This window comes from Protopterus annectens, chromosome 2.part0, assembly GCF_019279795.1.
Source record: "Protopterus annectens isolate FY-2018-M chromosome 2.part0, PAN1.0, whole genome shotgun sequence".
In the NCBI taxonomy this organism is placed as follows: Eukaryota; Metazoa; Chordata; order Ceratodontiformes; family Protopteridae; genus Protopterus; species Protopterus annectens.
This window is the reverse complement of record NC_056728.1, coordinates 1,722,040,828-1,722,056,101: the sequence shown is the minus strand read 5'-3', so window position 1 is coordinate 1,722,056,101 and position 15,274 is coordinate 1,722,040,828. Positions and strand designations below refer to the sequence as shown.

At 40.9% G+C, this 15,274-nt stretch overlaps 1 protein-coding gene across 1 annotated transcript in view; it reads right to left on the bottom strand.

Annotated features, from left to right (window-relative positions):
- The window catches only part of LOC122792877 (zinc finger and BTB domain-containing protein 40-like), a 1,459,166-nt gene that overhangs the window by 44,355 nt on the left and 1,399,537 nt on the right, over positions 1 to 15,274 (bottom strand). The window contains exon 17 of the mRNA XM_044060435.1: positions 14,860 to 14,981. Within this exon, the coding sequence (XP_043916370.1) occupies positions 14,860 to 14,981 (122 nt within the window). The remainder of the gene's footprint in view (positions 1 to 14,859; positions 14,982 to 15,274) is intronic.

Genomic DNA, 15,274 nt, shown 5'->3' with positions numbered 1-15,274 from the left:
TGAGGCTTGAATCGTATGTCTGGAAGAAAAGGCAGAGTCAGATCTGAAGACCCATTTGTGATGCATAATGAAACGGACAACATCAGATCTGTCTATTAAAGCACAGGTATTAATAGATTTGAAAATGAGTATGTTGTCATACTTCAAGTTCTTCACAAGATATCTCAAGACAGTTTTCATCTACAAAAATCAACCACTGCATAGGATTAATGACTCATGAAACTTCACATATGGATAACGAAATCAAATAAAATGGCACTGGTGAGAACTGAAGATGGAGTTGGAAAATTGCCTCTTGATATCATGATCATGCTAGCGCACAAGGTGCTGCAATGAGAAGGTCATCTACCTCTGAGGAGTAAGAATACATCATCATCATCATCATCCCCTTTTTCCCATTTACATGGGTTCGGGGTATCGTATTAACTGTCGCCAACTCTCTCGATTCAGTGCCACTCTCCTGCCTTCTTCAACACTCATGCCTGACTGTCGCAGATCTTCTTTCACACAATCCATCCACCTCTTTGCTGGATGCCCTCGCTTCCTCTTACCTTCTTTCCTGTCTGTCCCAAATCTCCCTCACCAGATTGTCTTCTGCTTTTCTACACATGTGCCCATACCATCATAATCTGTTTTCTTTGATCTTTTCTGCAATTGGAGCTACTTTGGCTTCTGCTCTTATGTCCTCATTTCTTCGCCTGTCCCACAGTGTGCATCCTACTACCTTTCTCAGGCACTTCATTTCCATCACCTCTAGCTTCTTCAACTGTTCTGCCTTTACTGCCCAGGTTTCTGTACCATACAGTAGTACTGGTCGCACCACTGTCTTGTACACCTTACTTTTCAGCTTCTTTGGCATTCTTCTGTCATATACTACACCTGATATTCTATGCCAGTTGGCTGCAGCCCCTCTGATTCTAGCTTTGACCTCTTCATTCAGATTACCCTTCTCCTCAACCACCCCTCCCAGATACTTGAAGCTGTTTACCTGTTCCACTATCTTCCCATCTATCTCTATTCTCAGCTTCTTCTGATTTCCCCAATCTGCTGCCATTACCACTGTCTTATCTGTGCTTAGTTTCATCCCATGTGCCTTCAGATTTGCATTCCATTCTCTTATCCTTTGCTGAAGTTCTAGATCAGAGTCTGCCTACAGCAGCTTTGTTGCTCTGACCCCTCCAACCTGTTTGCTGATGTAGTCCATTACCAGTATGAACAGCAGTGGGCTCAGAGCTGAACCCTGGTGTACACCCACTCCCACTGGGAACCCCTCAGTGAGGCCAAACACTGTTCGTACTTGAGTCACTGGGTCCTTGTACATAGCCTGTACTAATTTTACCAATGTTTCTGGGACTTCAAACCACCGCAGTACTGCCCAGATCAGCATTCTTGGGACCTTGTCATATGCTTTCTCCAAGTCTAGGAAAGCCCAGTTTGATTCTCTCCTCTTCTCTAGTTTCTTCTCAAGTATCTGTCTCAATGCAAACATCGAGTCAATTGTGCTGCATCCTGATCTGAATCCGAACTGTTCATCTCCCATCTTACATTCTACTATTCTGCGTATCCTTTTATCAATCACCCTCTCCAGAACTTTCATGCAATGTGGTAGGAGTTTGATGCCTCTGTACTGTCCACAGTTGTGGATGTCCCCTTTGTTCTTGTACACTGGGACGAGTATGCTTATTCTCCAGTCATCTGGAATACGCCTTTCTTTCCACACTGCAATTAGTACCCTCAGGAGCCATTTCTCCCCTAGCTCACCCAGCATCTTTATCATATCTGCTGTGACCTCATCTGAGCCTGCTGCTTTCCCTGACTTCATTTTCCTTAGTGCTGCTCTTACTTCTTCTAAGCTGGGCTCCTCTTCTACTCTCATTGTAGGCTGTTTCTGGGGCAGTACCGCTTCTGTGGGGTTTTCTTCATTCAGAAGCTGCTGGAAATACTCCTTCCATCTGCCTTTGATGTCCTGTGGGCTGGTAAGCAGGTTGTTGCTGGAATCCCTTATGAAGGGTGTCTGACTATCTTCTTTATCTTTCTGTCTTTGCCTTGCAACCTGGTATAGGAGTAAGAATACAGACTGGTGGAAAAATTAGACTAGAAAAATGAATGATGCCAGTGAACAGAAACCAATATGCTATGCTGCCACAACAGCTTTCCCCCGAATATATCTGCTCTTACAGATGGTGTCATTGGTTAGAGATTTACAATTCAGACCCCATGCCAATAAAGATTTCAGTAAAGTTAGAATCCAGCTAGTAAATACCACCCAGCCAGTCAGGGGGTTAAAACTAATGACAGTTAGTGACATAGAGAACCATTCAGTAAACCCTGTACTGCTTCTACATATGATATAACAAGCAGTTGCTCCAGTTCTACCAGCAGTGGTGATATCAGGTCAAGTGGGTTACAGATTAGTGTATTTAGGTAATTTGTTACTTACTGTTTCAAAATCAGCAATAAATTATGGCTTCAAAAACAGATGCTACTCTGTAAATTCCCATAAAACAGTATGGATATGCAAGCAATATAGTAAACTCCACTTAGAGCACCACCATGTTCAATAGCAAATTCTCAGAAATAAAAATGTATCCAAATCTGAGCTACCACCTCATAAGGTGCCTTTAGACTTTCATTTATGGCACTTGGGTGAAGGGAAGGGTTGGAAGTTCTAGCTAGCCCTTCATCACTTGTGCCTTCCAACTGTGTTAAAAAACTATTAGGAGTAAGATATCTGTAAATTCCAGGGAACAAACCTGTATGTAACACTAAAAGTCAAACATTTCTTAAAAGAAGGTAACACACAGTACCTCCTGATTTACTTACCAGTGATCAAAGCATCCTCATTTAACTTAATGGTTTATAAAAAAAAATAAAATATCAAAACCAGTGTGTCAAAAACACTACAAAACAAACAACAGATCTTTTTGAGGAAGGGGAGACAAGCCCCCCTGCAACCCCTCCTAAGTATATATACAAATTCAAAGGTCACATCATAGAACAGGAAAGGGGAATAATCTCCAAAAAGCAATCCACTGGCTTGCACAATATAGCATATTTCCATAAAACTCACCACAATACTACATTTTCACACTAAAGCCACTCATCCACCAATGTTGGGTTTAGTGAAATGGTTAAGGTGTTTACCTCAAAGAAACAGGGTACAGCATACAATTTCTCATCTTTGAGGAAAATTGGCTAGGCTTAAAATGGACTACAAGGGCAGACAGCCTAGTAGTTACCTATGATCCTCCGTGCCAACAACCTGTAACAAGGCTATACCTTCTATGTCATATACATCACACACTTTGGTATACTACCTGTTTATGAAGCTAGAGTTTGCCTTTGACTGGATACAAGGCTATAGTATATTCTGTATGACTACATAGTGGAAATGGAGCTACGACTCTGATGCTTCCCCTTTGCCTCACTCCAACCACTCACACCTCCATCCTTACTTCACATAAGCCCTACCTCTCTGCCTCCTCCCCTTCCCTCCTTCTCCTCTCCACATCATGGAAGCCCACCCTGTCCTGACTTTCCGGATCTTGCATCTGATCATTCCGATTACCCTAAATCTATTTCTCCTATCCTACTCAATCTCCTACCACACTCTCCTTATATACCATAAACAGTCACTTACTCTCTCCCAAGAACCACACTATACCCTTCTCCTCTCACACTCCATCTCTCCCTCTTTATTCACTTTCTCTTATTATCAACTCCTCAAACCCAAAGTCTTTACACCCAGCCCCCCTCTCTTGCCCAAAACCAAAGCAAAATATATCTTTTACAACTATTCCTATCCAAATCTCAACCTACTGGATAATTTTCTACTCTTATCCGGTGACATACACCTTAACCCAGGTCCCTCCACATCACTCTCCACCTCTAACCTAACACCTTCCTCCTCAACCCCCTCTTCCTTATCTACTAAAACCTTCTCCCTAGCATCTATCAACATCCAAAGTCTTGTACACAAAACTACTGACCTACATGCTTTCATTTCCCACTATACTCCACATATCTTAAGCTTATCAGAAACCTGGCCAAAATCCCACATACCAAATAATGTAATCCTACCACATGGATACAATATCTACCGTCAAGATAGCCTCTCTAGAAAGGGAAGTTGGGGTGCCTTAATCTACTCCGAAGAACTTAACATCACTCCCATATCCACACATCTACCTGATTTCTCCCCTGCAGAACTACTCTTAGTTAACTGTCACATAAACACCCACACAAAACTTGCAATTGCTTCAATCTATATCCTTCCTGGAAAAAAACATCCCTACTCTTGAAAACATACCGTTATGGTTATCCCTTAATATGTCCTATGAAACAATAATACTAGGGGATGTAAACACAGACTGGAAAGTACTAAGTGATAACTCTTCTGATCAAAGCATCAGTTTCTTTGGTTTCACCCAACTCATTACTGCACCAACCCACTTAAATAAATTATCTAATACCAGCACAATCATTGACTGGATATTAAAGTACAGTTTTGTACCTACCATAAATGTAGATGTTCGAGGATCCACATTGCTGCAGTCCTAACTATTGGGTAGTCTGCTGTCCAGTGGGCCCGAATACCAAAGTATATGGCTGACGTCGGTCACGGCGCATTAGACTGACGTCAGTACGTCAGGGTACTAATGCGCATGACCGACGTCATATCCTCAGTCTTTTCTTGCCCCAGATGTCAGAAGACCCTAAAAAAACAAGGCCAAAACCAAAACACACCAAACATACCTGCACCAAAAATATATACAACATATACAAAGGTACCAGAATATAATCTCACCTACACAACCACCCCTAAACACAGAGGGGAAGGAGGGAGGGTAAATTGGACTGCAGCAATGTGGATCCTCGAACATCTACATTTATGGTAGGTACAAAACTGTACTATGTTCTTCATTCCACATTGCTGCAGTCCTAACTATTGGGTAGAATCCCAAAGCAGAGGTAAGGGAGGCTGGCAAATCATAAGGAAGCAGGAGCTGATAACATGCCTTGCAAAATAGCTGTGGCAAAACCAGCCCTAGACTTAGAGTAGAGAGGAAGGTGGTAATGCTTAGAGAAAGTATGCACTGAACTCCAAGTAGCTGCCTCCAAAATATCCTTAGTTGCCACCCCCCTTAGAAATGCTGTTGAAGTGGCAGTAGCCCTAGTGGAATGAGGCCTAATCCCAGCTGGACTCTCCTTGCCATGATGGGAATAACAAAATGCAATGCAGAACCCAATCCACCTAGAAATAGTTTGTTTTGACACAGGCTTGCCCTGAACTCAAAGCAAAAGAAACAAACAACTGCTGAGACTGCCTAAAATCCTTAGTCCTGCTTAAATAATAACGCAATTGCCTGTGTACAGCTAAAGTGTGCAAAATCTTTCCCCCTTTATTTTGGGGATCTGCATAGAAAGTAGGCAAATGAATAGTTTGGTTTAAAGCCACACTAGAAACCACCTTAGGCATAAAGGAAGGATTAGTACGTAATGATACCCTATCCTTATGAAAAGGCAAAAAAGGCTCCACCGCCATAAGGGCGGGTAACTCAGAAACCCTTCTTGCAGAAGTAATGGCCAACAAAAAGCAGTCTTCCATGACAAGTATTTCAGTTCAGCAGGAGCCGACGGCTCAAAAGGTTGAAGAGAAAGTTTCTCCAACACAAAATTGAGATCCCAAGCAGGGGTAGGAGCTCTATTGGGGTCTTATATTCTTTGCCCTCTAAGAAATTGCTTGAACAAAGGATGTGAAAACAATGGTGGGTCACAATCATAGTGAGCTGAAATTGCTGCAGCATGAATCTTAATGGAAGAGAAAGACAAACCTTTGTCCAATAACTCAGTAAGATATTGAAGAGCCACACTCAAATTAGGCTCCGAAATCTCCAAATTCTTTGCTGCAGTCCAAAATAAAAATCTCTTCCATTTTTCTGCGTACACTTTCCTTGTACTAGGTCTTCTGGCTTCCATAATCACATTTAAAACTTGTTGAGGAAGTTGAGACCTGCTGTCTTTCAAAACAGAATATGCCAGGCTGTTAGATGAAGTGAGTGAAGCTTGACATTGAGCAGGCGACCGTCCTTCTGAGACAACAGATGTGGAATCAAGGGTAAAGGCCATGGAGGCTTCCTTACCAGACTCCTCAGTAATGGGTACCAGTGCTGCCGAGGCCAATCTGGAGCTATTAAAATCATCCTTGGCTTGTCTTGTCTGACCTTTAGAAGCACCTTTGGGAGAAGAGGAAGAGGTGGAAAAGCATACACATGAAGATTTTTCCAACTGAAAGAAAGAGCATCCACTTTCCAAGCTGTGTGATGAAATCCCTTCTGCAAAACTTTGGCAGCTGGTGGTTTAGTGGAGAAGCGAACAGATCTATGTCTGGAGTTCCCCATGACACTGTCAATTTTGAAATACATGAAGATCCAGTTTCCACTCGTGGGGATCCATGATTTGCCTGCTCAACACATCTGCTAAGGAGTTCTGTGCTCGGCAGAAACCTTGCCTGAAGAGTTAGTTGCAAGCTGAGCGCAGTCTCCCATAAAATCATTGCTTGCCTGCACAACGGGTAAGAATGTGTTCCCCTTGTTTGTTGATGTACCACATGACAGTTGTGTTGTCTGTTAGAATCAACACCTGCCCTGGAAGAAGTAACTCCTTGAAAGCCATTAATGCAAACTGGACTGCTAACATCTCTTTCATGTTGATATGTAGATGCTGTAGTCTGGCAGGCCACTTGTCTTGTATCCATTTTCCATCTAGATGAGCTCCCCAAGCAATGTCTGAGGCATCTGTCGTTAGAATCTGACTCGCCTCTGGCCGGGTCACAGAGAGTCCCTTGTTTAGGTGACATTCCTGAGCCCACCACAAAAATTCCTTTTGAATGCAAGGTATTATTTGAATGACAGTGTCCAAATCCTGGCAGTGCTGTGTCCATAGATTTTTAGATACCATTGTAGCTTCCTCATATGCAGTTTGGCATTGGGAAGCACCAGAATACAAGATGCCATGAACCCTAAGGCTTGAAGGACTGTCCTTGCAGTCAGCCCGGACTGAAGAGATAGTTGATGGAAGTAACTGGATAGATTCTTTTGTTTGTCCGGGGTTAAAAAGGCCATCTGGGCTGCTGTATTCAGTCTCACACCCAGAAAGCACATGTCTTGAGAGGGTACTAGACTGGACTTTATTTCGTTCACAGAATACCCTAGGCATCTTAGCACTGCTATAACATATTCCAAATGCTGTAGAAGGTCTTCCTTTTCTTGAGCCAGAATCAGGCAGTCGTCCAAGTAAGGATAGATTTGAATTCCTTTTAGCCTGAAGTAAGCTATCACTGGAGCCAGAACCTTTGTGAATACTCTGGGCAGTGGATAAGCCAAAGGGCAATGCAGAGAACTGATAATGAGAATTTCCAGCTCGAAACGCAGATACTTCCTGCAACTTAGCCTTATAGGCACATGAAGGTAAGCTTCCTTGAGATCTAAAGTTACCATCCAGTGATCTTTGCCCAGCAGAGGTAAAAGCTGTTGTAACGTCAACATTTTGAACTTGGGAATGTCCAGATAAGTGTTGAGGATAGATAAATCCAGAATTGGTCTCCACGTGTTCCCCTTCTTTGGTACTAGGAACAGGCGAGAATAAAATCCTAGGCCCCTTTCTGGCACAGGAACTGACTGAATGGCTCCTATTTGGAGCAGCAGAGAAATTTGCTTGTGAGCCTCTGTTCTTTGTAGAGGAGGAATGTCTGGCATGCCTTTGAAAGGAGGCAAGGTATGGAAATAAAACCTGTAACCGTGGTGAATGATATCCAGAACCCATCTGTCTTGGGTAATTAAATCCCAATTTTCTTTGAAAAGAGACAGCCTTCCTCCCAGAGGTGCTGCCAGGCGAGAATGTACTGGCAGCTGAAAAGGCAGGTCATTGGGTCTGCTTACGAAAGGACTGACCCCTGCCCTCACCAGAAGTCTGAGCAGGTGAACTCCCTGTCCTAGGCCTAAAAGAACCTTGAGCTCTGCCCCTACCACGTCTAGACCTACCCCTAGACTGGGAATCATAAGCAGGATAAGTCCACCTCTTAGTAGGCCAATTTCTACTAAACTTGGAGGCTGCACCTGCAAAAATCTTTAACAGTTTGCATAGACTTAGCCTTGTCCTCCATTTTCTTTAAAACTGCTTCAACAGGCGAACCAAACAACACATCAGACTGTAAAGGAGCATCCAAAATCCTTGTCTTAACATGCTCAGCTAAGTTCTGATCTCTCAACCAGGCGTGCCTACGAAGAACAGAACCAGTGGCAGCCACCCTCGAGGAGGCCTGCACAGCATCAAAACCACACTGCAAAGAATGTTTACCCACCTGTTCAGACACATGAACTAAATCCTGCAACTCTTTACACACAATACCTTCTGCCAGAGCATCCACCTTAGATTTCAATTGTGAAAGGAGGTAATTCTGATATTTTAACATGTGAAACTGACAATTCAATGCCCTCATGGCTAAAGTGGAAGAAGTATACACTTTCTTTCCCCATCTATCCAAAGCCCTTGCCTCTTTATCAGGAGGAACAGGATTTTTAACCACAGAAGCCTTCACACCTTTAGGCCCCTGAGAGACAGTTTCGGGTCTGCCCTAGGACTCTTAAAAGATACTTATGAGCTTCAGGCACCCTATAGTACCTATCCGGTTTAACTGGTGCAGGAGGCAAAGAATCAGGATTCAGGGAAGCCTCTGCAAAACATCTTCCACCACATTCAGAACCGGAGGTATAGCTAAAGGCCTATGCTGGGGTAAAACAAGAATTCCCTAAGCCTCTTCCTGGAATCAGAGAAATCTTGACCTTCCCATTTAAAATGCTCCCTCATGGAATGCAGAGTCTCTGAAAATGAAAAATCCTCAGGAGGAGAAGCTGAAGGAGTAGAATCATCCACATCAGAATCAGAATAAGGAGGATACTCCTGCAAGTCTTCAGCCGAAGACTCAGAAGCCTCCGAACAGTGCTCAAAACTCTCAAACTCAGGTTCCACCCTAGGCCTCTTATCAGGAGGGGGCATAGAACCTCTAATGATAGTAATCAAATCCTCTGCCATTTTAAGCATATGTTTCTTAGGCAAAGACCCTGAAGCACTAGGAGAAACCCCCACTGAAGCTACACTAGCCTGCCTCTCAAAGAAGCCTTGGAAACAGAGGGGGAGGCTCTAACCACCTTAGGAAGAGAGGGAAGAACAGCCACCTGAGAAGCCCCTCAGCCTGGCCTACTTCCTGAGAGGATACATCCTGTAACAATAAAGTCTCTCCCTGAGACTCCAAAGAAACACCTGGCAGAACCTCCGGCTCCACTGAGCCTTCTAAAGAACCGCGTCAGGGACTGTCGGTTCTTCCACTCTAGGCTTTGCTGCTTTATCCTTGCGCTTTTTGCCCGAAGCGGGCGTCGGAACATCCGACGGCATTCTATAATTACAACGCTTCCCAAACACTAACCTGGCACAGTCTAACCTTCTCTTAATAGTGCGTTTGTTAAATCTTGCACAAGAGCGGCATCCAACAACGTCGTGCTCAGGCCCTAAACAAGGTATACACAAAGTATGGTAATCCCTATGAGGTATCTGTTTCCCACAAGAAATACAGTTATTCACTTTTTCTGACATCCGGTTAAATACTGAGGCAAGAAAAAAACAAAATATTCCCCAACGGGGTACTTAGCCAACTTTGATTCGGTCTGAAACTCTGACTTCAGAAACTTTCAGAACGCCAACCTGCACTCGCAAAATTGCTTCTGCATCGGACCATGCGGCAAAAAAGACTGAGGATATGACGTCGGTCATGCGCATTAGTACCCTGACGTACTGACGTCAGTCTAATGCGCCGTGACCGACGTCAGCCATATACTTTGGTATTCGGGCCGACTGGACAGCGGACTACCCAATAGTTAGGACTGCAGCAATGTGGAATGAAGAACATCTAACACCCCTCACCTCTATCACAACCCCAGAACACTTCGACACCTTAAGTGACCACCATCCTATTTGTACTGAAAGACACTACCCTCAAATATGTAGGCCTCATCTCTACAGAGATTGCTGAAAACTCTCTGGGTTCGACCTTAAAACTTTTAATGACAGACTCTCATCTGTAGATTGGTTCTTCCTGTATAATCTCCCTCTCAATGATGCAGTATTACGATTCAACATTTTCCTGGAGATTCTAAACTCACTAGCCCCCTATGCAAAATCCAAATACAATCTAACTATGCCCCCTGGCTGTCAAAATAAACTCGCAGCCTAATGCACCAAACAGACTCTGCATGGAAAACTTGGTTAAAATCAAAATCCCCCACTGACCATCAACATTTCAAAGAACTTAGAAACCTGACCAAAAAAAAAAAAAAAAATCCTCAATGATAAAAGAAAGTTTTACTTCAAGGCCCGGACTAGCTAACGTACTAATCCCAAAACCTTCTTGAAAGCCATCAACTCTATCCTACACCCTGGAAACCGTCAGACTCCTAATCCCTACCCTAATTCATCAGCCCAGCAGACTGCCACCCTTCTTAACCATTGCTTCATCAATACTATTCAAAAACTTACCAACCCTACCCACAACTCAACTTATACTAGCTCTCCTCCTATATCCTCTGATCTGACCCTCTTCTCTCTCAGACCCATAGCCACCTCATATATTAAAGCCCTCCTCCAAAAGCTAAAGCCTTGTTCCCCCTCGGCTGATAATCTACCTCCTCTCTTTCTCAACCTTTCGCAGCCAACTCTACTGCTTATCCGATCCAAATTCTCAGCAACTGATCTATGCGTGAAGCCACTGTACCAGACACATGGAAAACCTTCTATGTCATATCACTCCATAAAGGAGGCAACTCCACTGATCCATCCAATTATAGACCCAAAGCTATCCTCTCCCCCTCTCACAAATCCTTGAAAAATGCATTCATTCCCAGTTTTTCAAATTCCTTACCCAAGAAAACCATCTGACACCAACCCAACACGGTTTCCACCCACGTCATAGTACCACAACCGCTCTTCTATCTTTCATTATCAATATAGGTGATGCCCTAGACAATAATAAACTTGTTTAATGTCTCTTCTTAGACCTTTTAAAAGTCGTCGATACAGTATCCCACCCTAAATTACTAACCAAGCTAGCCAACCTTAATCTCTCAACCTCCACCTTTGAATGGTTCTCTAGCTATCTCTCAAGTAGAAGACAATCAGTTACATGACATTCCTCTTGCTCTCCCTTCCTCCCTATCTATACCAGCATTCCACAGGGCTCCATCCTGGGACTCCTACTCATCAATATTTTCACCAATGACCGCTATACCTTGTGCAGTCACTCCTCTCTTATTCAGTATGCAGATGATTCAACTCATATCTCCTACTCTGACAACATCTCAACTTCTCACTCTTGCCCATGACTCTTTTATATCTGTTGAAACATGGCTTACTAAAAATCAGCTGATTCTTAATCCAAAAAAAAAAAAAAAACTCCTACTCTTTCTTCCAAAATCTCTCTCCCACCTCAAACCAACATTCTCCATATCCTCCTTAAATAATACCATCATAACACTAAGTTTCTCAGTATGATAATCAACAATGAATTAAAATTTGACCTCCATGTCCCACAGTCAATAAAAAAAACAATCAAAAACTTGGTCTCCTCTACAGAAATAGCAAATACCTCACAAAGGAATCTACGGTGTCTCTGGCCCAGGCCTATTTACGTCCAAGTCTACTTTAAGCTGCTCCAACCCTTACCAATCTTCAGTCCTCCTCAACTACTAAGCTTGAACAAACCTACAATAAAATCGCCAGATTTGTTGCAAACCTTCCTCACAACACACACTACTGGCTCTATATAACAAACAAACTTCGGACTCACCACGACTTAATAAAAATAAAGACTGAATGTTTATTTAGTTAAGCGCTTTCGCGTATCCTCCTATACGCTTCCTCAGACCATGAACATTTCAGTAAAGCAGTGAGTTTTTATACATTAACATAAAGCACTTAATCATTTAATAACAATTAGACATAATGAGTAAATTGGAAAGACAATTAAAACCTTGATTTAAAAGGATATTCAAACTTTCTCAAAATGAATATATGAAATCCTTTAACTTACATTTAATATCTAACGATTAAAGTGTATGTTATTCGATGTCAAAAAATATATAAAGAAATTCTTGAATGTTTTGATTAAAGGTACATGAAGAAAATTAATAAACTGTTTGTATATAACAGATAAATATAAATATACAACTAAAGATATATACTTTATTATAATACCTATGTATATGAATATACAAATAAATAAATAAGAATCATTTCAGAGAAAATCTGACATCAATTTTACCTGGTGTATTAAAAATAAGAATAAGAGAAAGGAAAGGTAAAGTACTAGAAAAGAAAAAGGAAAAAAAGAAAAAGGGGGGACAGAGGGAAGGGAAGGGGAAGGGAGGGGGGAAGAAAATGGAATGTGGAAAAAGGGGGAAAAAAGTGGGGAAACCAAGTGTGTGAAATTCATATATATGCATGCTAACAAGTTAATAAAATACTGAAATATTAAAACCTATATAACATTCTAATTTACCTATTACAGAAGAAAAATGTATTCTGTAAAGTCATCTCCGAACATTAAGATAAGGCTTAATTGAGATGTATAGATTTAAACCTGGGAAATGATGCCCCTTTAATCTTAGAATCCATTTCAACTCCTTCAGCTCTAGCAAATTCTTATAGTCTCCACCTCTACTGTTAGGTTCTATAATTTGAAGTACCCTAAATACAAAGGAGTGATTTGGAAAGCATTGTACGTGCTTAGCTAGGGAATTCAATTCATTTTGTTTCTTTATATCGTATAGGTGATTGTAGACTCTATTTTTAAGCTTTCGTTTCGTTAAACCTACATAAAATGCAGGGAATTGTTCACAGGTAGCTAGATAAATCAATCCTGAACTATTACATGTAGCTGAAAATCTTGGCTTAAAGGTATAGTTCATTTCTGGGTGTATGTATACTTGTTCTTTGGTGATGAACTTACAGTAATTACACTGATTACAAGGATAAGTACCTAATTTATCTCTTAACATTAATTTTGTATCGCTTGGTTTGTCACAAAGGAGTCTTTTTAGACTCTTGTTATTCCTATAGGTAAAGTGAGGTACTTTGCCTACCAATTGTTGAGTAAAATCATCTGTCATTAGAGTTTTCCAATTATTGTTGATTATTTCCCTAATGTTAAAACTATCGTTGGTGTAAGTTGTAATAAAACTTAGCTTTCCTGAGGAATAAGAAATATTTTTAGGGCCTGCCTCATACTTAAAGTTACAGTGAGTTGTTGAAACTGAGACCTCTACATCTTTTAGTACTTGTGCTCTGATTATTCTTACTAAATTCTCATCATACCCTCTATCTAAGAAAATACATTCTAGTTTGTTAGCTTCAGAAATCAAATCTGTCTTGTCTTTACAGATTTTAGATAGCCTGATAAACTGACTTTTAACTATACCTTTGAATACATAGCGTGGATGCATACTATCGTAACGTAATATAGTATTTCTCCAGCAGGTTTTCCTAAACAAAGTGGAGGTTAACTTACCTCCTTTTATACTCAAACATACATCCAAAAAATTCACTGACTCATATGATGTTTGTGCTGTAAATTTAAGGAAGCTGGTGGTGGTTTCTAAATAATCTTTGAACTCGTTAAACTCTTCTTTAGAGCCTTCCCAAACTAATAGAATATCATCAACAAAACGATAATAAGCCACTATTCTCCTAAACACTACTGGCTCTAAAACACCTACTGTGGATTGAATTCCCCCAACAACTTCTACTTTCCCAACTTAACATAACTCGCTACTTACTCAACAACCCTACTAACTGCCCGTCTCTAGCCAATCCTATATTTTCCTTTACCCCCACACGCCCACTCTGTAGTACCGACCAACACCTTCTTCAAATATACAAATTCAACAGAGCTTCTTGAAAACTATTATACAAGTACTCAGTATCCCAACATTGGAACAAACTCTCTCCCATCATATGAAAGATTACGCACCACAACACTTTCAAAAACGAACTTAAGAAACATCTAGCCAACTCTTGGATCTGCCCTTGTCATGACCCCACATAAACCTTGTATTTCTCCTGCTTAACCTCCCCTCACTTGCGCTCCTCTCTATCTTTTCTTCAAAAACTCTTTCTGTTGCTCTTATTTAATATGTATTATTTCTCTCCCCATCTATTTCCAAAATTTACATAGCAGCTCTTCTTGTTATAGTCTTTCATCTCAATTTATCTCACTGTAGATATGCACATTTTTAGCTTATTACTAATTTTTATTTTTTGCTTGTCGTGACTTCAAAATACTGTAACACTTTATGTACTGCTATCACTGTTCTTATTATCCTTATAACATCACAATTGTCATTTTTTATTATACGTTTTTCTAATTACTGTAACAAATGTATGCAATGACTTATGTTGGGGCTTTTCTCCTCGGGTCTCCACTGAAAATGGGCCTTTTCGCTCAGTTGGACCAACCCGGTTAACAAATGTCAAATAAAATAAATAAATGCACAATGTACATGTTTAATAAACAACACGTCTGCAGAACAGGTATAACAATTTCTAATAACATGGAAAGCACTGCTCAGCCCCACTGTCTCTCTTGTTTCAAAAAAATATTGTCAAATTATTGTTTTTGATAGATGAACCAAGCAGACAGTAAGATAATTGTAAATCAAATTATATAATTCAAATCTGACTTTATATTTATAAAAACAGACCTCTGTAGGATAGAGGTTATGGATAAACTCATCTAATTTGAAAGCAACTCACATTTTCCTGGGATTCCTGTGTATCTACTGTGTTTGCAGCACGTCCATCATATCTTCGCCTCAGCCAGCCTCTTCTTTTCTTTCTTCTTATTGCCTTATGTTTTACCAGGGAGTGTTCAAAATCTGTGAGGAGAATTACAAACAATGTACAACCAGTTTCCTTATTTAATGAGAGAGGCACAACCTTAGTTTTTCTCTGATAATTAGTGTTTACAAGACTTGAGCAAGCTAAAGTAGTCTGGAAGAGCACAGCATTTTAAAAAAATAACCCAGACTCAACAGTTAGGGCAAAAACTGCAAAATTTTAACTGTGGTCCAATAAGTTTTGAGAAGCATCCTTATTTCTAAACTGCTTAGAAAACCGTATAAACATGACAGCCCAACCATTTTTTTTAAAAACATACTAATGTATGATG